This window comes from Lactuca serriola, chromosome 5 (genome assembly GCF_051521515.1).
Source record: "Lactuca serriola cultivar US96UC23 chromosome 5, Lser_US96UC23_V15, whole genome shotgun sequence".
NCBI classification, from domain to species: Eukaryota; Viridiplantae; Streptophyta; class Magnoliopsida; order Asterales; family Asteraceae; genus Lactuca; species Lactuca serriola.
The window spans coordinates 304,147,049-304,167,743 of record NC_136412.1 but is presented as its reverse complement, the minus strand read 5'-3'; the positions used below and the strand labels follow the sequence as shown (position 1 = coordinate 304,167,743).

Here is a 20,695-nt window from a genome sequence, read left to right as displayed (position 1 = left end):
GATAGACTGTAGACCCGGTTTGGGGATACTAGTCAGGCCGAAGTCCCGACGAGCGTTTGGATAGGTTGAAGGCCCTGCGAGGCGGTTCAGACATGCCGATGGCTCGGAGAGCGGTCCAGATAGACTGATGGACCTACGAGGTGGTCCAGTCAAGCTGATGGCTCATTATGCATGCTGTTTATTTGCTATCATATGATTATGATTCTATGGCGTTGGTATTTTGGGGGAACTCACTAAGCTTTGGGATTACAGTTGTTGATTTTGTCTCAGGTATTTCTGATGATCGCGGGAAGGAGAAGGCGTGATCGTGCACCTCCTTATATTTTTATGATTTGATTCTGGGATACTCTGACATGAAACCATTTTGAAAACAAATTTGTAATAATTATTGGTTTTTGAATGATTTAAAAAGTTTTAAATTGGCATGATTTTTATGGGTGTTACAGTCTTTGTAGTTTGGTTAAATTCACAGTTTTGGTCTTTACTCGAAAAATTGATATGTTATATCTCTTTGCTTTTTAAAAATTACATTGTCAATCCCGTGGTCCATATAAAAAGACTGATTTACCTTTTCTAACATCTTTTTTCTTTTTCTTTTATTTATTTATAACTTTAAAATAATATAAAATGACATGGGGCCCACCCTTTTCTCTCCCCCTTCTTCCGTCTATCTTTCTCTCCTTTCTTCCTCTCTGACGAGATTGCGTCGTCAACCACCATTGGCGTCTCCCTTCCTCAACACCTATATCTCACCTCTCACTCTTCTTCGTGCCGTTTACTTTAGGAATCACCACCGATAGTTCCACATTTGAGAACATAAGTGAACGACACCCATTCTAACGCCACCAACTCTAACTCCCTCTTAAAGTTGTATGTTGAGCACCACCCACACACCAACTTCTCCGCTTCCGGTGAGCCTTGAATTACAAATCAAGCTAAACCAAAAACCCAACTCTGCCTTCGATTTAGGTATTTTATTAGGTTTTGATTTTGATTTATGTTTTTGGTTTGAAAAGATTCTCATCTCTATTTTTTGATTCAGGATGTCAATTTGTTTTTTTTTTTTTTTTTCAGATACCAAACTTTGACAATAGATATTTTGATAAGTTTAAGATTGTTTTAACAGTTTGGAGACGAGACAAATGATTGAAATAATTTCTATTGATTTGTCAATCTTAGTGTTCCAAGATACGTATCTTCTATCATGTTCTTGTTTGCCCATTGATTCGTATTTCTAAAGAGAGAAAAAAACTATATTGAAATGATTTAGTGGTGGAGATGGGAAAGAGGTGAGACGGAGGTTGTTGAGAGATGTAGGAGTTGTTGGAGGCACTGAGCAAGGTTGTTTAATATTTGGATAAAATCGGATTGTCCATTTAGACAATTTGGATCGAGCAATTTGGTCCATGTATTCACATTTTTGGATTGGTTTTTAGCAAAGCCGAAGTATTATTTTGGATTGGTTTGGTTTATAAAACAAGAACCGAATAGTCAAAGTAAAACGGATAACAAGTTATTATTTATTTTTAATATACACCTTTAATTGTTTGAAAGTTTACTAGGTTATTTTTTTAATTACTAGAAACTTTCATCAAATATAATACATTAATATGTACCTTTTATCAAAAGTTATATGTTAATGAAATAAAACTATAATATATTTTCTTAGTAGTTGTTTATTAGTTATAATTCACAACTAAATAGTTTTTTTTTTGGCCAATATTCAAATTATATATATTTTTAAAAATGCATTGCCTCTTAAAAATCAATCCAACTGAATTATAACTTAGTTGAATTGGATCAATTTAATTTTAGTTTGAATTATTCGGATCCATGTTTTGAAAACTGAAATTTATTTGAATTTGTTTGATTGTATTGAATCAAACAGATCGATCCAAACACACACCACTAAAAGTGAGGGTGTTTGGAGGCGTTGAGAAGATTGTAGTATTCAACAAAAATGAATGGAAGAAGAAGAATGGGTATGGATAGGATGGTGTGTAATTGTGGATTTTATTTATTAAAAGTAAAAAACGAGTAAAAAAGAAAAAAAATAGAAAATATAGAGTAGTCTTTTTATATGGACAGATGGACCGATGTGTAATTTCTCCAAACCACAAAAAGGCAACCTATCAATTTTTTTCGATTGTGAATTTGACAAAACCCTAAATATCATTTCTATAAATTACTCTTGTTTATATTACGTGGAAAGACACAATTAAATGGAGAATATTAAGAACAACTTGTTTCTCTAATGAAAATTGTTGATGATCATAATGAACATTTGTCTTTGAAACTTGAAAGTTCAAGTTGTACGTGTTGTTATTATTATTATTATTATATTTTTTTAAAAAGATAAAAATTGAAGCAAGAAATAGGCACGTTTAGACGTTTAGTTGAGCATTCTATTTTATTTTATTATATACTTGTTATAGTTTCTTTGTGGTATGATTCATGGCTTTTGATTGTTAAATTTCTAAACTATTATTTAAGTTTGCTTATTTTGGCATTGTTTTTGCATTAAAAAGTAATAGTAAACAAATGTTGAAATTTATAATTATAAGTATTTACTCATGTCCTTTTAAGGATGGTGAGATTTATAATTATTTATAGCAATTTTGTTATATTAGAAATTGTGATCGTTGATCACATTGTTTGTTTAATATGTGGATTTATCGGTTGGAAAATTAACTTCATTAATTTCCAAAAATGGAATTTCTCAATTTTTGAGCACAAATTTAATACTTTTAATATAATCAAAACGAGTTATTGATTATATATTTGTGTTCTCCTCCGTGATATCTACGTTTCGATATATTACACGTCCAAAACGGATTAAAAATGAATGAGAAATTGCTTGTCAAAGTAAGGCAATTGAAGAGAAGATAAATAAGTCAAGTGAGTTTTTAAAACTCATCCCACATTGGTGGAAGAAGGGAAAAAAAATTGGTTTATATCTACAAAGACTAGCTACTTTTATAAGACTAATTAGAACCAAAACTTTCTTTTGCGCACGCATGTAGGGGGGGTGCAAATACAAGCCAAATTGGCTTCGGGCCACTCAACTTGTGTGCGAGCGCATGTCCTGCGGACACGAATGTACCACTGGTCGACTAGAAAAGTTCAAGGGCATTTTTTTCTTTTTTTGGTTAACTGTTACAAAACCGAATTAAAAGCTATTTTGATTCTTTGATTAATTTTCTTATTTAATTGTGACAGTTACGATTTTGTTTTAATGACATCGGTTACATTGGATAATATATATACAATCCTTATGTGACTGGTTAGACCTACCGGATGAAACGAAATCAAACTCTTCCTCTCTTACGCTTCTGCATCATCTTTACTCTCTTGAGAGATTATAAGTTCAAGTCTTAGAGAGAACATTTTTTTTATAAGACATTATTATTTCTATCAGTAATTTCCTACCGAGATTATATAACTTTATTTAGTTGTACATCTATTAGAAATCCGTCGCCAATTTATGGTGTTTTACTATGTATATTCTTTCAATAATTCTGTTGGATATATTTATGTCGGTAACTTTCGTAAGGAAAACATATTTTTCTAGTAATGAAGTGGATTTATTTTGATTATTTGATAAAAGAATATTTGTAGAATATACATAAGAATGTTAGTTCAAAGTTATGCCACAACAGAATGGGTTTAAAAGAATATCCATAACAGGAGTGGGTTTATCATGGTCATCTCTTTTTATGACGATACACTTGTTCGATCAATCTCTTTTTGTGATCAATTTCTCCAATATGGAGACAAATAACCAAAGCTGCATACGAAGATCCTCCTTTTAAAGCATTACACATATTTTATGGATTGTGCCTTTTAAGGTACGACTGACAAATTGATTTTACAATTAGGTATTCTAACAAATGTCAAAGAAAAATTGTCATATATGATTTAAAAGGATGATTATTATACATTTATTTGAAAATGGGTTAACTTTAGAGATATTATAATAACGGAAAAATGTATCCTTAGTCACCAGGTTATTGGTTGGAGAAAGAAAAAAAAAGGATGATTTTTAAAAGATGATAATTTTTCTACTCTAATCTAAGAGGTTTTTGGGAATGTTTTAAAAATAACTTTTTGATTTTTCACTTTTCAGAAAAATCAAAAAAGTGCAAAAGATGTTTCTCTAAGTTAAAAAGTTCATTTTAAACAACTTTTGACCAAGAGGAAAAAATGCTGATTTCAAAAATCACAAAAACACGACTTTTGGGACTTTTGGAACTTTTGTACCTCTTAAAAACAACTTTTGTCTTTTTACCATCCAAACACATTTTAAACCATAACTTTTGGAAAAAGATCTTTTACAAAAAGTCATTTTATAAAAATGACTTTTGAACTGAAAAAGTTATCTCAAACACCTCCTAAAAACAAGTAAAATAATAAAATATGAAAAAAATGAAAGAATAAAAAATGTGAATACTACAAAAACAAGCACACACTTCTCATTTTACTAAAACTAGGAATTGTCGAATGTTGTTGTGACGTCAATCCATTTTGTAAGGCTATGCAGAGTGGAACTCGGCAAACACCACAACGTCACCTCGAAAATGTGTTGTTTGACATCGTAACTCGGCATGTGCTTACCGAGTTTAAACCATTCCTTTCAACCAATGAGCTAACGACACATTTTTAAAAGTATTTTTTTAATATTTATAAATACAACCCCACATACAATTACATACCACATCAAAACCTAATTTTCCATTCTTTCTAAATATGTCATCTTCATCTTCGGGTTTTCTTAATGCGGTGTTAGAATCGACCATAGAGGTCATTCAATTCGCTGAAAATAAGATACAAGAACTACGTTAACAAAATGCCGAAGTGTGAGACGGAGAAAAAGAAGATACATACAAAGAAATCGTGAAGCTAGTCACAAACGCCTCATGCAATATTATTTTGAAGAACACACGACTTTTCAAGGATATTATTTCCATGGCCGGTTCCGTATACGCAAACATTTGTTTCAACTTATAGTCAACGATGTCACGTAAGCGAGTCCATATTCCCAACAATATGCATATGTAAATGTAAAGTAGGTTTTACTCCTTTACATAAATACATAATCGCACTTCGTTAACTAGCATATGTCACTTCCCTCAATGCACTAGATGAGTATCTTAGGATGTCCGGACGTACTGCATGAGAAAACGTTCATAAATTTTGTAATTATGTCATTATATTGTATGGTCCATGATATTTACGTAAACCTACATATAGTGACGTCCAACAATTATATGCTCCTCATACAAATGTTAGGAAGCCTAGATTGCCTCCACTGAGAATAGAGCAATTGCCCGGATGCATATCAAGGCCAATACGCAAAGGTGATCATGTTATCTAACTATTATACTTGAGGTGGTGGCCTCACATGATTTGTGGACATGGCATGCATTCTTTGGTTTTGTTGGTTCCTTAAATGATATAAATGTTCTTAACATGTCTTTGATATTCGACGACATGTATAACGGGATTGCACCTGATGATCGAAAGAGGTTGAAGTTTAAGATAGCTCAAAGAAGATGATGAAAGATGTTGAACGAGCTTTTGACACTCTTAAAAAACGTTTCCATATATTGAAATACCTTGAAACTTTTGTTGAAGAGAGTAAAATGAATGAGGTGATGTATACTTGTATCACATTGCATAATATGATTCTCGAAGATGAAGGAAATGCAATATGTAAGTATAACGAAAACGAGATCGTTCCACCGACACAAACATTTAAGGTTGGAAGTGAAGAGTACTTGACAAGAAGATGGATAATTCATGATGTTGAGATTCATCATGATCTTTGCATAGACTTGAAGGAATATATTTGGACCGTTGACCACATTGATCTTAACGCGTAAGCAGTCATTGATTTAGAAGTCTAATTTTCCGATGAAGATGTCCTCTGGTTTGTAGTAGCTATGGTGGTTTAAGTTTTTATTTTCTAAGTGTTTAACTAGTTATGTTTGTACGTTCTTTTTGTTTTGAAGTGTGTAAGGTTAAGACTATAAGTTTTTAATAATAATAATAATAATAATAATATTAATAATATTATTAATAATAATAATAATAATAATAATAATTATTATTATTATTATTATTAATATTATTATTATTATTATTATTATTATTATTATTATTATTATTTAATTTGTTGCAATTAAAAATATTTAAATTGACAAAAAGTGTGGCAACCCACCCCTCCTAAATGGCAAGATGATGAAGAGGTGTGACAAAAATGAGGTGACAACACTTTTAGTGCGACAAACATGACACCACTCCCCTAAGCCGAAGATGGGTTTTGACGATTGTGTTGATAAAGTTAGGTATCATTGCATTTGTTGGTAGATAAATATATAATATCGTATTACTGACTAGCTCCAATATATATCGTCAAATGAAAATGTATTATATGTGATAAAATTCATACGTAGGAAACGTACATAAAAATAAAAATGAAAACATAAAGAAACTAAATTTATACCGACATGTACATAAAAATAAGTAAGATTTTTTTAAGTTAACGAACGTAAATTCAAATAATCAAAAGCGTATTATATGTGACCTGATTCATACATAAGAAGTGTACATAAAAATAAAGACGAAGTTATTAAGGAACATGACTTCTAAATTTAGGTCGAAATGTTAACCATATCGAATTTATATCGACACATACATACACATAAGCACGTAAAAAGTTAATTATTATTTTAAGTTAATGAACAATAGTTATTAAGGAAATTAGCTTGTGCATGCTACAGAGGATAAATAGGAAAGTTTACAAACTGAAGGGGGTGAAAGTGATATTTTACAAAGTTCAAAATGAAGGGGTCCAAGTGACGTTTAAAAACGTAAAGGGATTGAAAACGTTATTTTAAAAAGTATTTTAAAAATAGAGGGTTAAAAAAATATCATTTTAAAAAGTGGATGGGTGCTAATTGTCGGTGAAACACTCGCTTGGGTTGTAATATATAACTACTATTTTGCTCTCTACGTATTGCGGTGAGACCAATACGTCTTGTAAATTTAAAATTGATGATTATATTGATAAAAGTTAGGTAGCGTTACATTTTGTTGGTAGATAAATATACAAGGTCGGTACCGGTGACTAAACTGTCAGTGGATAGGGTAAACATAAAACTTTAAAAAGATTAGGGGGTGAAAGTGACATTTTATAAAACTCAAAGTCAATGGAGGTCAAAGTGAATTTTGACAAAGTTGAGGGTGGTAGATAAATATATAAGGTCGATATCATTGACCAAATTGTTGGTGGATGGGGTGAACATGAAAGCTTAGAAAGCCGAGAATGTGAAAGTGACATTTTATAAAGTTCAAAGCTGAGGGGGGTCAAAGTGACATTTGACAAAATTGAGGGGTGGTAACTTTAGGAAAATCATATTATATAGAGAAAACTACAAAAATACTCTATGTTGTTTGCATTTTGTCAGGAAACACGTCCAAACCTGGAGAAAATAGATAAATGGTCCATTGAGCATCTTTTGTTATGTATTTGGTCCCTCGGAAAATAAAAAGACTAAATTGCCCTTCTAATACTTTTATTTATGTTTTTTACTATATAATTTAAAGTTTTATTATGTAACATCCCAAAAATACAGTCTGAAAATTTCGTTTTAAAATTAGTAATAAAACCATATTCATCAAACGTCATATAAGAGTCATAAAGAATTTATCTCAAAACAACTGTCAAATATATCAGAGTATAAACATCCCAGGCTGAACAAACGGTGTGTGCACTGCAATCTTTCCGAGCTCCTCTTTTGAAAACTGAGTACCTGAAACCAAAACTGAAAACCATAAGCACGAAACTTAGTGAGCTCCCCCAAACTACCACATACCATACAATACATATAAAGCACATACTGGGCCTTGCCCACTGCATCGGACCGAGGTCCGGAAACTGACTGGGACCCCGTCCCCTGCATCGGACCGAAGTCCGGACTAACTGGGGCCTTGCCCCCTACATCGGATCGAAGTCCGGAAACTGACTGGGACCCCGTCCCCTGCATCGGACCGAAGTCTGGACTAACTGGGGCCTTGCCCCCTGCATCGGACCGATTCCCGAACTGTCAACACCAAATAACACCCAATTAATAATTGGGTTCTAACACATAACTAAAAATACATGCTTTGGATAATTACTACATTACCCCTAGCTTGGCTTACCCAAGCCCAAGGCCCAATCCATAGGCCCAAAGTCAACTACAGATCAAAGCCCAACATATGGCTCAATTTTCCAAATTGGGCACAAACCTCTACATGGACTTCCCTTAAGGCCCAATTGCTCAGTCCAGTCCAACATTGGCCCAATCCTTCATATGGGCCTTCCCTTAAATCCCAACTAATTACTCTAGTCCATTTGATTATTCTCGGATGGCCCACACAAAGCCCAAGTGAAATTAGGGTTTCACATCAAATGATAACTAGGGTTAAGTGTTTCTTACTTAACCCACTAAGGACTTAACCCACTAGGGACTTAATCCATTAAGGACTTAATCCATTAAGTCTTTTATTGCTTAGATTAATTTTTGCCAATGGTTATTATTTAATATTCATTTATTAAATAATTTTCGTGTGTGCGCTAATAATCTCTCAAATATTAGTATTTTCTCAATTAGCCCATTAAGGACTTAATTCATTAAGTCCTTTAATCTACTAGATAAATGGCATGGAATAGTTTGGGCTTAATTCACAATCCAATCCCAATGGCCCACAAGTGGGCCCAATAAGTCTAAGGCCCAAAACTCATAATTAGGGTTTTCCACCCAAACATGGCCCAATAGGCCCAAAACCAATATCTAAGCCCATTAGGGTTCGCTAGCGGGGCACCACCCACTACCACCTCGGGTAGTGGTGGTCGATGGCAGCTCACGGCGGCGGCCACCACCTTATGGTGGTGGTTATTATTATTTTTATTATTCAATTTGCTAATTACAATTACAGGGCTTTAATCCAAAATACACACACTCACTAATACACACACTAACTAATACACACACACACACACACAACCACACCATGGTGGCCGGCGGTGGCGCTTGGTGGCAGCCACCACCTCACGGTGGTGGCGATGGCCCTTTCTCAATTTTCCAGCCAAATAAACTCCCACACACCTCTCCATTGAAATAAACCCACACCTACAAGCTTCTAATTTGCAAGGTTCACCCCAGCCACCAACTTGGTGGCTCATGACGGCAACGACATCACCGGAATGCGGCAGTAGCAGCGGCCATGGTGGTTCTTGTCTTCGAATTCCGGCCAGCAACAATCTCACAGCACCTCTCGGTTCAACACGACAAGTGATAACCTACGTAGACTCGACTGCCCCTTCGGGGTGGCGATCATTACCGGAGCAGCAGAAACAACCCCATGACGGTGAAAGGAGCGAAAAGAGAAGAGAAGAACGGCGACAATGGTGCTAAAACAAGAAAACAACACCCGAGGGTCACCCGATAGCAACAATTCCAGCTTCGTGTTCACAGAAAAGAACGAAAAGGAAAGGAGGTGAGTGGCGGTTGGGTCTTACCGTCCGTTTCTCGATCATTCACACCTAACAGATGACAAACGCTGCTCCAAAGATCGATCCTCAGCGATTATCCGTGCTGTTCATGACGTCTCCGACAGCACTGTTATGACGCTCATCAACAACGGCGGACGATGGCTACCCAACTGATCGGAACAGTAGACTAGGGGGGACGACTTCATACATGGCGGCTGAAACCATTTTTCTAGGGTTAGGGTTAACATATCGCTTATATACCCGGTGCCTCAAAACACATTTCCATAATAATATAATCGATCCCTCCTTCCTTCTTTTCTTTCAAAATAAGTTCATAATTTACACTTTTAACCCCTGCCTTCAGAAATCTTTACAAACTAACTCCAAAACTTACATTTTAAGCCTTGATCCCATAAATCTCTTTCATAATAGATCCCTATATTACCAATAAGCCCCTTAAGCCTTCAAATCTTTTCAATTTAAATCCATTTATTACCAAACGCACCCTGACTTCTGTAATTGTGACTTTTAACTCCTCGAAACTAATGCCTCGCTCAATTTTTATTCATTTTAGGGCTTCTATACATTTATTTATTTTATAAACGGGGTGTTATATATTAAATATAAACATAGGGCCCACATCTAACTTATCTCTCACTTTTTTCTTCTATTTCTTTCTCTATCTATCTCTTTCTTTTCTAGGCATAAGAACATGGTTCATCGTTTCTTTGATTGTAAGAAAACCCTAAACCACTCTAGACCACCATTGCCGGACCGCTGCCTAAAATAGTCGAATCGCCACCTCAGCTTCAACCTCCGCCACCATAGCATGAGAACACCATCTCATCTACGTTAGCTGATTTCAAGTGGGAAAACCTCTAGGCTTTAAGGCTACATGGGGTGGTTGAATCCAAGACAAATGAAATCGATGATCTTAAAACAAAACATATTTATGTAAGCCAGTTAAAGATCTATAGGCAAGTCTATTGAGCGAAGTTGAGGATTTTGTTTATCTTAGATGGCTCGATTTATGAAAAAATGTTGAAGATCTATAAATGGGTTGATTTATAAGTTTGTATGTGTGTTTTCGATCACAACTCTCAAGGATCCTCTTATTCTCATTCAATTTTGAACGAGAAGATATGATAAATGATAATGACGAAGCCGATATGGTGGTGTGAATCATAGCCACTCCTCTCTTTATATCTTCATACAATAAAATCAGCAACAATGATTAATAACAATTGATTGTTTTTGCTTGGATCAAGCTTCAACTAAATAATAGTATTTATGGGATGAAGATGTGATTTTTTATGTGCATGTTCCAGCTGTCCCCAACAAAAAGGACAAAAGGAATCATGTTCGGTTAAACATTTACACCTTCACATATATATCTCTTTGTTATTACGTGTAAATCGTAGCCACACTTTCCCTGTTCCTTGTATCATATATTCAAATATGATTTTGTAGGTTGTGAGATGATGGTAGCAATGGTGTTGGGCTGTGACGACGAAGGCATGTAGATGGTGAGAAAATGATGACACGCTTGATTCCTCTTCCTTCATCAGATCTACATGTGTGAGGTAATAAACAACCAAGAATAGAAGACGGAGATGGAGACAATTGATGTTTGATGATTGTCTCATAGGGATGTTTCTATCATTGTTCAGCTGGAAAAGAGAGAGAGGGAGAGGGTGAGAGAAAGATAAAAAAAAGGAGATAAAGATAATCGATGTTTGAGGATTTTGTTTATCTTAGATGACTTGATTTGTGAGCCCTATTTTTACACTTATAATAACTTTAAAAAATGAAAGAAAAACAAAAAATAAATATATGAAGGGTATATTAGTCATTTTAGTTTTTTGAGGGACCAAATACATAACCAAACATGCTCAAAAGGACCAAATATCCAATTTTTTCAAGGTTTTGTCTATTATATATACTACGTGGGTTAAACAAGAAAATTTCGAAAATAAATGGGGTGAAAGTGATATTTCAGAAAATTCAAAGTCGAAGGAGTGAAAATAACATCTTATAAAGTAGAGGGCTGGAAAATGTAGGAAAATCTTATTATATATATACTACTTGGTTGAATAGGAAACTTTAAAAAAATAAAGAGGGTGAAGCTGACATTTTAAAAGGTTTAAAGTCAAAGGAATTAAAAATGATATTTCATAAAAATATATTGGTGAAAAGTGTTTTTTACGAAAGTTAAAAGGCTACAAGAGATAGAAAGTGTCATTTCTGAAAGTTGAGGGGATGACATTACCTTTTGTTTATTTAAAACCTTGTTTGACTAGCTAGTCTATAGCTCATAATTAATTATAAAAAACATATTCTTCAAAATGTCGTTTTATGTAATTTTATGTCTTTCAGTTAGCATATCAGGTAGTTTTTATTAAAAATTATTTTTTATCAGCTAACTTATAATTTAATAGCTAGTTTTTCAGTTAACAACTAGTCTTTAACTATAGCTAGAAAGACATAAAATTACATAAAACCTTGTTTGACTAGCTAGTCTATAGTTGAAAGACTAGTTGTTAACTGAAAAACTAGCTATTAAATTATAAGTTAGCTGATAAAAAATAATTTTTAATAAAAACTACCTGATATGCTAACTGAAAGACATAAAATTACATAAAACGACATTTTGAAGAATATGTTTTTTTTATAATTAATTATGAGCTTATTTGGAAATTTTCTTTTAAAAAAAAGGTCATGAAAAAGATAATTTAAGTAGTTTTTTTTAAAAGTTAGTTTATAAACTATAGCTTGTCACAAACAACCTTAACATATGAATTTCACATCTATAAAACTCACTCTAATTTTTCAAAAATAGGATTAAACCTACAAAATGGTGCAAACTATAAGGAAAAAACTGTAATTTCCGCTAAATAAAAGAGATGCTCTCGTATCCATTTCTTATCGCCATCGACCACCCACACCCAACAGAGAGATAGAGGGACCGTGACAGGGACTCAACTGTTAGCGCATAATCTCTTTTTATTCTTATTCTCCCCGTCCTTCCCCACCTATAAATACTTCGCATCCCTCTTCGTTACGAACGCCCAAACCCCTGTTCATCAGTAGGGTTTTCAGCTCGGCCATCATTGAAATACAAACCACTCTTCCAACAACATTATACAAATTCATACATATTTAACATACCAAATGGATGCTTATGCGTTGCATCTAGCTATGGCGGCACTATTCGGAGCCTCATTCGTCGCCGTTTCGGCATACTACATGCAGCGGAAAACCCTAAATCAATTACTGGAGTTTGCAAAATCTGTTGAGAGGGAGAGAGAAGACGGCACTTATGATGACGATTCGCCTTTGCATTACAGGAAGTATAGTAGTGCTGAGAAGCATCAGCAGAAGCGAAACCGGGGAGGACGGAAGAAGGGAGGAAATGATGGATATCACCGGCGGTCTTCAACTTCCTTGCCTGACGTCACTGCGATTTCAGGCGCCGGTGGTGCTGGCGATGCGGATATTATTCCACTTGGGTTGCCTAGACTCCGTACGCTTCCTGAAGGTAGGAAAATGTGCGAATATTCGCCTGAATAACGATTCTTCCTTTCCTTGGAATATCATCAAGGGTGAACTTTGGCTTAATATAATTGCATATACTTCTGTTCAAGTTATTTGCCTCTTAATTGCATGGTCATAATACTTAATCTTCTAAGTGGATGATCCCCATGTCACCATGTTAATTAATAAAATTATCACATATCTTCTGCATTGATGTGTATAATTAGCATATTATTCATTTAAGGGAACCAAGATTGTCATAGCTACCATGTAGAATATGATTTATACTTAAAACGAATATTGATTTCTCTTGTTATAAAGCATCCTATAATTGTTGTAGAGAACTCAGCCGCTGGATCAACCAAGAAAACAGGGCATCTACCTAGACCGACGTCTCCAAAGTCTCCAATTGCAAGTGCAAGTGCTCTTGAAAGTGGCGAAGGCTCTGAAGAAGATGCTGATATGACTGACAATGCTGATCTGGATACAACATACCTTCATACTAATGGAAATGCTGTAAGCTTTTGATACATTATTAGATCTATGTGTGTGTTTGTAACTGATATCTTATATCCCATCTTGTTTTGGTTTAAACACACACTTTTAACATCTGTTTGACATCTACCAAACAGGCTCATGGGAGTTTACCAGAACATAATAATGCAAATGGTGAGCAATTACCCATAGTTGCATCCACCATGATCCGCTCACATAGTGTATCTGGAGACCTGCATGGTGTTCAACCAGATCCTGTAGCTGCTGATATTCTTAGAAAAGAACCAGAGCACGAAACCTTTGTAAGGCTGCGAATCTCCCCATCTGGTAATCTTCTCTCTCTTTTTTGCAATTTCATCTACACAGAAACACATACACACAAGTATATGAAAAATGAATAATCTTCATTAACTGCTCATATTGCAGAGACACCATCTTCTGATGAAGCAGAGGTTTACAGAGCATTACAAGGTTGTCTTGAAATGCGAAAGAGCTATGTGTTTAGAGAGAGCATTGCTCCATGGGAGAAACAAGTTATATCTGATCCTAGTACTCCAAAGCGTAATCCAAATCCTTTCGAGTATACCCCTGAGACAAAATCTGATGTAGGTTTTAAGTTTCCGACACAAGTTTGTACCTGATGCTTATTTTCGTGAATCTTGACTTGATATTTAATTACTTGCAGCATTATTTTCAAATGGAAGATGGCGTGGTTCATGTTTATGCAGATAAAGATTGTAAGATATCATGATTCTTGATGGTGGTGCTGCTACTTTTTTCTTTAGTTTTGACTTTTGAGTGTAATTGATTTCCTTTTCAGCAAAAGAGAAGCTTTTTCCAGTTGCTGATGCAACAACATTTTTCACTGACCTTCATCATATCCTTAAGATATTAGCAGCTGGGAATGCACGAACAGTATGTCATCATCGCCTTGGTCTTCTAGAACAGGTAGACACTCTTGGGTTTAGTTTCTTTACTTAACAAAATTTCACCAAGTTTCTGTTTTTGATAAGTTTTAATTTAATTTGTGACATGATACGAATATCCATCAAGAAATTCAACCTTCATTTGATGCTAAATGCTGATAAAGAATTCCTAGCTCAGAAAAGTGCACCACATCGCGACTTTTATAATGTACGTAAAGTTGACACTCATGTTCATCACTCTGCATGCATGAATCAAAAGCATCTGTTGAGATTCATAAAGTCCAAGTTAAGAAAGGAACCAGATGAGGTAACGCTTCATATTTGTTTCTGCTCATTTAAAAATGTGTTTCTCTTTTGCATGAATCAAAGTTTCTTTTTCTTTTTCCTGTTTCAGGTTGTAATATTTCGTGATGGGACATATCTGACCTTAAAAGAGGTTTTTGAGAGCTTGGATTTAACTGGGTAGCTTTACTATCCGTAGAACAATTGTATCTTCTTGTGTGAATGTTTTTTTCTGATCATAAGTCTTCAATGCAGATATGACCTGAATGTTGATCTATTAGATGTGCATGCAGACAAGAGCACATTCCATCGTTTTGATAAATTCAATCTGAAATACAACCCCTGTGGTCAAAGTAGGCTTCGGGAGATTTTCTTGAAACAGGACAATCTAATTCAGGGTAAGTTTCACATATTAATGGGGTGTAAACTCTAAACAACTTATAAAATAAAACTCATGGTTACTACCTTTTCAGGTCGTTTCCTTGCTGAGGTAACAAGCCAAGTGTTTGCAGATCTTGAAGCTAGTAAATATCAAGTGAGTTTTGATTTTTGAAAGCCATGTTATGTATTCCCTTTATCTGTTTTGATTCATGTATGGCACTTACACTTGAAGCTTTTTTCCTTTTGATAGATGGCTGAATACAGAATATCAATATATGGAAGAAAGCAAAGTGAGTGGGACAATTTGGCGAGTTGGATTGTAAACAATGAGTTATACAGTGAGAATGTTGTCTGGTTGATTCAGGTGCTCTCTTACTACAATACAATGATACATACCCAAATCTTTATACTTTATTATCAACTAACATTATAATTTATATGCATACTTTGTGTTGTTCAGCTACCCCGGCTTTACAACATATACAAAGAAATGGGTATTGTGACATCATTTCAGACAATTCTGGATAATGTCTTCCTTCCACTCTTTGAGGTTACAATCGATCCCGATTCACATCCCCAGTTGCATGTTTTCTTGAAACAGGTAACACCACTCAAACTCACATAATTTGAATTTGATTTATTTTTATTTAATTTAATGTTGTAATGATCTTATACATACAATACAGGTGGTGGGATTGGATTTGGTGGATGATGAGAGCAAGCCTGAAAGACGCCCTACAAAACACATGCCAACACCTTCTCAATGGACAAACATCTTCAATCCTGCATTCTCATACTATGTCTATTATTGTTATGCCAATCTTTATACCCTAAATAAGCTTCGCGAATCAAAGGGCATGACAACTATTAGATTCCGTCCTCATTGCGGGGAGGTATGTGTGAAAAAAGACGTAAATACCCTCATCCTCATCTTAATTGGAAATAACATTGTTGCATGTATGTTTGTGATCAGGCGGGTGACATTGACCACTTAGCTGCCTCATTTCTTACAACTCACAACATTGCACATGGAATTAATCTCAGAAAATCTCCTGTCCTTCAATATCTATACTACCTTGCTCAGGTAACAACTAACAAATCCCTTTTTCCTGTTTTTAATTCTTATTTGATTGATCTGATGAATAAAATTGTTATTATTTGGTCAGATTGGGCTTGCAATGTCTCCTTTAAGCAACAACTCGTTATTTCTGGATTACCATCGGAATCCTTTTCCGATGTTTTTTCTCAGAGGGCTTAATGTTTCCCTATCTACTGATGACCCCTTACAAATCCATCTCACAAAGGAGCCCTTGGTGGAGGAATACAGTATTGCTGCTTCTGTAAGCATTCCTATTCCTATTCCTATTTGCAATATGTGAATATAGTCAATATACTATATATGATTATCATTCTGGGAATTCAAGTATCTTTTTTACAGGTCTGGAAGTTGAGTTCATGTGATCTTTGTGAGATAGCACGTAATTCCGTTTACCAATCAGGTTTCTCCCATGTTCTCAAGGTAAAAAAAAAAACTGTTTCAAGTTTATAAATAATCAGCAACTTAGTAGGTTACGTGAAAGTGAAAGGGGCAAGTAAAATTTGAGAGTGATTTGTGTTTTTTGTTTTTTTTTAGTCTCATTGGATTGGGCAAGAGTACTACAAGAGAGGGCCAGATGGAAATGATATTCACAAGACGAATGTACCACACATCCGACTTGAATTCCGAGATGTGGTTTGTATTTGTATTTTATTGAAAATTGTATTAGTATGAATTTAAGGCACCAAAAATAATGCATTTTGTTTATGATAATTTTGGTGATGTAATGTCTCAGATATGGAGAGAGGAGATGCAACAGGTATATTTGGGGAAGGCCAATTTCCCTGCATACATCGAGACCTAACCTACCCACCCCCACCCTCCCTTTGTTCATACAATCTTGCCCTAAACTAAAGGTAAATTTCTTTTACATTTTGTTTCGTTTCAAAAGGCAGCAAAAAGAAATGTTTTTTTTTTAATAAATTTAAATCTCTCCAGTCTGCAGTTCCTGTTGATGGCGTGTGGTTGGGAGCAGAAAAGAGGCTTTTGCTTGGTAAAGCCAAGAATTTTCATGAAAAGCTTCTGAATAATTGAGCTTTTAATAATTATTATTATATAGCAATAGGTTTTTTAGTATCTTTAACATAAGATATGAACACCAAGGAATACTTCAATAAAAGTATTTATCATTATATTATTTATTCGTTTAGTATGGCTGTAATCATTTCATTCATATATGGTTTTCATTTTTGGATGCTGGATCATGGCAAGTATCAACCCAACTCATCCGTTATGATAAGTAATTAATATTATTTTTACTTCAAAATTAACAAATGGAATGGAAATTTCCCAAAAAAAATGTAAAAGATGTACATTTACTTGATTGAAATTGAACCCGTACAACATCAATGATCAAACACAGTTTTACCAACACCTACTTAAATCTTACACAAAATACTTGTAAAAATGTATGTTTCATAAGCATTTGCTGCAAAAACTTTGAATCGTCATCATCACATCATCTGTGCTACAAAGACGCAAGAAATATTTGATTCCAGGTATCTGGAACTCCTGGCAAACACCAGTGTATGCAATCCGCAAATTTCATTGGATCAGCTTTTTGCTCATCAGTCAACAATCTACCTAGCATTTCCGTGTATACAGACGAATGGGCATCCACTCTATATTCTGATAACTGTGTTATGTTGACCACAGTAACTGGAACTTTCATTTTTCCAATCACGCTACGTACCACACTCATGATTCTTTTATCAGATCCCGTTCCCCAATGTCCTTTTTTCATTATGGGTTTCGTTTCATTGTAGCATTTCATCCCTCCCTTGTTATTCCAATCCGCACTCCTACATCAATAATCACTCGTAAGTTGTAATAATGATTCATATTAGGAGCCTCCTTGTATAAAAACCATGGAAGACCTTACCTTTGATGAGTTGGGGACATGGTGGTGAAAAAAACACGGGTTTTGTTCTGATCGATGTTCGAATCAATCCAATTTGCCCATGTCTTCAAAGCTATTCTATAGGAAACCGATGCATCTAATTCTTCGTATCCATCTTCCCCATTTGCAAACGAACCCCATCTGTATTTGTGTAAAAAAACCAAAAAATGTTTTTATGTCGTCATACTAGCTTAACAAAAAAGAAAAAGTAAAAAGAGGAACTTACAAGGATTTGATCTTGGTACCAGTCATCCACCAAACATAAGTATTGTACACAAGAACATCAACGCCAATCCAATGTTTAGCATGTTTCTCAATGGAATCCACCCTAAGTATTCTCTTCTTCGGGTCTCCTATTATTTGTACATCTGTATTCGAGTCTATCAGGTATGGTGCCCAATAGAATTCAATCGTAGCATTGTGATCCTGTTCAAATCTCAACCAACCTTAATTTTGTCACTCATCAAACACCTTTTTTATTTTTTAACCACAAATAGTTCATTTCCACATTACCTTTATCGTGAAAACCGAATGAACACGACCTCTTCGCATTGATTTCTGATCTTTCGGTATAAGAAACTCCACCAAACAAACAAAAGATTGCCATTGGCCTCTTTGTAACGAATCTCCTACAAACATCACCCTCTTCCCCCTTATCTTCTCAAGTGCTAATTTTGCATCAAACCTGAATCAAGTAAACTCATTCACTAGTTATAAACTTGTTGTCCAAATGGTTGGATTAATTATATATAAAAAAAAAAAAATTCACCTTGGAAGGACACAACCATCGAGTTGCCATTCCCATCGTCGATAATCAGAATCAGGCTTTCCATTCTTAACACAAGACACTTGCCTATCGAGATACGGACAAGAAAGATCTGTGTACAAGGGTTCAAATGACTGGTTGTAGACCCATTTCCCTCTTGCAGTGTTGCATTCACCTGCCTCAAAGATGAATCGATCATCGAGAATGGACTTGAGTCTATTCTCCTCCGTAGCGTTTCTTTCATCTGTGTCGCATATAATATATATCTAACCAATGGTCAGTACAATTGTGTTTGTTACACAAGACAAGACTCGGGTGAATGGAAGTGAAACTAGACTAGACAGACTTTCTGGGGCTACTTTTAATGATGTGGCCAAATAGTATATTCATGTCCTTTGCACAGACGAAAAGTCAAGAGTGAGACTATGCAGTTTTTGTCCCACTACATGAGTCTCAATCCAATGAATGTTAAATACAGTGCAATTACAGAATAAATAGACCTTGTATTAAATTCTTTGTAGATTTGGAATAACCCCTTTTCACACAAGATTTGGAGTTGAAAACGGTGGTGGACGAGAGCAAGTTGATTCTTTCGGTATACAATAGAACGATGAAGGTGAATGAAAAGATCAAAACAACAACGATAGAAAAAGAGAGATTCCCACGAGGTGATTTTGTGATCACACCCATTGAAGAGTCTTTATTTGTTCTCTTGATGGTATGTTAACACTTGTGTGAAATTGAATGGAAGAGCATGATTTTATGTTTTAGGCATAATGCAAAACAAATGAGTATGAGTTGTTTGGAGTAGGAGTGAAGCTAAAGCATTGCATTTAATATCATTTCTTTGCGACGCATTTTCTTTATATCGGTTAGGGTGGCAACTACAGTTTGAAAGTTAGCCCAAAGCTGTTGCAAGGCCAATTTATTGTCCTCGAAGGTTTGATCATGTGATAGTATGAAATAAACAAGCAAATGAATGGTTGATATTTAAGAATTAAAAAACATTTTTCGTATAATTTATAAATACAACATATAGTACTCTACTTTATATACATAACTAGTTTTATAACTCGTGAGAACCACAATTATAAAATTAGTTAAACTTTTATAATAAAAATTTATAATTATTAATCAATTATTTTAAATAAGTCATTTTAAATAAATTATTAATTAAGAGATATATCAAAATTTTAAAGTTAGTATAACTTCAAAAAGAGATTAAAACTATTTATTTATTAGAATAGTGATTTGATTTTAATTTAATGATTTTTTATGGTTAAAAATGCAAAAAATAAGCATAATAAAAATTTCATCAAGTGATAAAACCCAAATAAGATTATAATGAAAATATATGTTAACACGATTTTAGAAACAAAATTATGATCAATTAAACTAGTAAAACCTTTAGAAAGGATATGTAAATAAATAAATAAATAATATGGTATATTGTAATTTTCATGGACAAAAACCAAATATGGCTAAAGAATAAAACTTTATAAAATGGAAGAATATCCTTTAAAGAAATATCATTTGATCCTTTCCATCAAATAAACACTTTCTTTTCATTTAAATGAAATTGATAGTTTCACTTTTTCTCCAATTGCATCGTACAAACAATACCTTAAGGTTAAAGGCTTCGTGTGATGTGTCAAACCAATTAATTAGAAGCGTCCAACCACGTTTCCAATATCGCAATTAAAAAGAATAAAAATATGTAATATTCCAATTTAATTCTACATGTTTTCTCTTTAACAATCACTCTACATATGTAGTA

General features: G+C 34.3%; 2 protein-coding genes across 2 annotated transcripts; one reads left to right on the top strand and one right to left on the bottom strand.

Moving 5' to 3' along the window:
- The first annotated feature begins 12,481 nt into the window (after window positions 1-12,481).
- Window positions 12,482-17,402, top strand: LOC145054820 (AMP deaminase-like). Its single transcript, XM_079003080.1, has 19 exons — window positions 12,482-13,076; window positions 13,413-13,588; window positions 13,705-13,894; window positions 13,994-14,172; window positions 14,253-14,304; window positions 14,388-14,515; window positions 14,621-14,800; window positions 14,888-14,955; window positions 15,031-15,173; window positions 15,249-15,310; window positions 15,407-15,520; window positions 15,617-15,757; window positions 15,843-16,049; window positions 16,130-16,240; window positions 16,323-16,496; window positions 16,595-16,675; window positions 16,790-16,888; window positions 16,989-17,109; window positions 17,192-17,402. Exons 1-18 carry the CDS (start codon window positions 12,710-12,712, stop codon window positions 17,055-17,057), a joined length of 2,541 nt encoding a protein of 846 aa, XP_078859206.1. The 5' UTR covers window positions 12,482-12,709; the 3' UTR covers window positions 17,058-17,109; window positions 17,192-17,402.
- Window positions 17,403-17,519: 117 nt separating this feature from the next.
- Window positions 17,520-19,686, bottom strand: TBL3 (trichome birefringence-like protein (DUF828)). Its single transcript, XM_079003081.1, has 6 exons — window positions 19,419-19,686; window positions 18,922-19,162; window positions 18,666-18,837; window positions 18,379-18,578; window positions 18,135-18,293; window positions 17,520-18,054 (listed from the first exon to the last, which is right to left on the bottom strand). The coding sequence occupies exons 1-6, from the start codon at window positions 19,606-19,608 to the stop codon at window positions 17,721-17,723; spliced, it is 1,296 nt and encodes a 431-aa protein (XP_078859207.1). The 5' UTR covers window positions 19,609-19,686; the 3' UTR covers window positions 17,520-17,720.
- Between the last annotated feature and the right edge of the window lie 1,009 nt (window positions 19,687-20,695).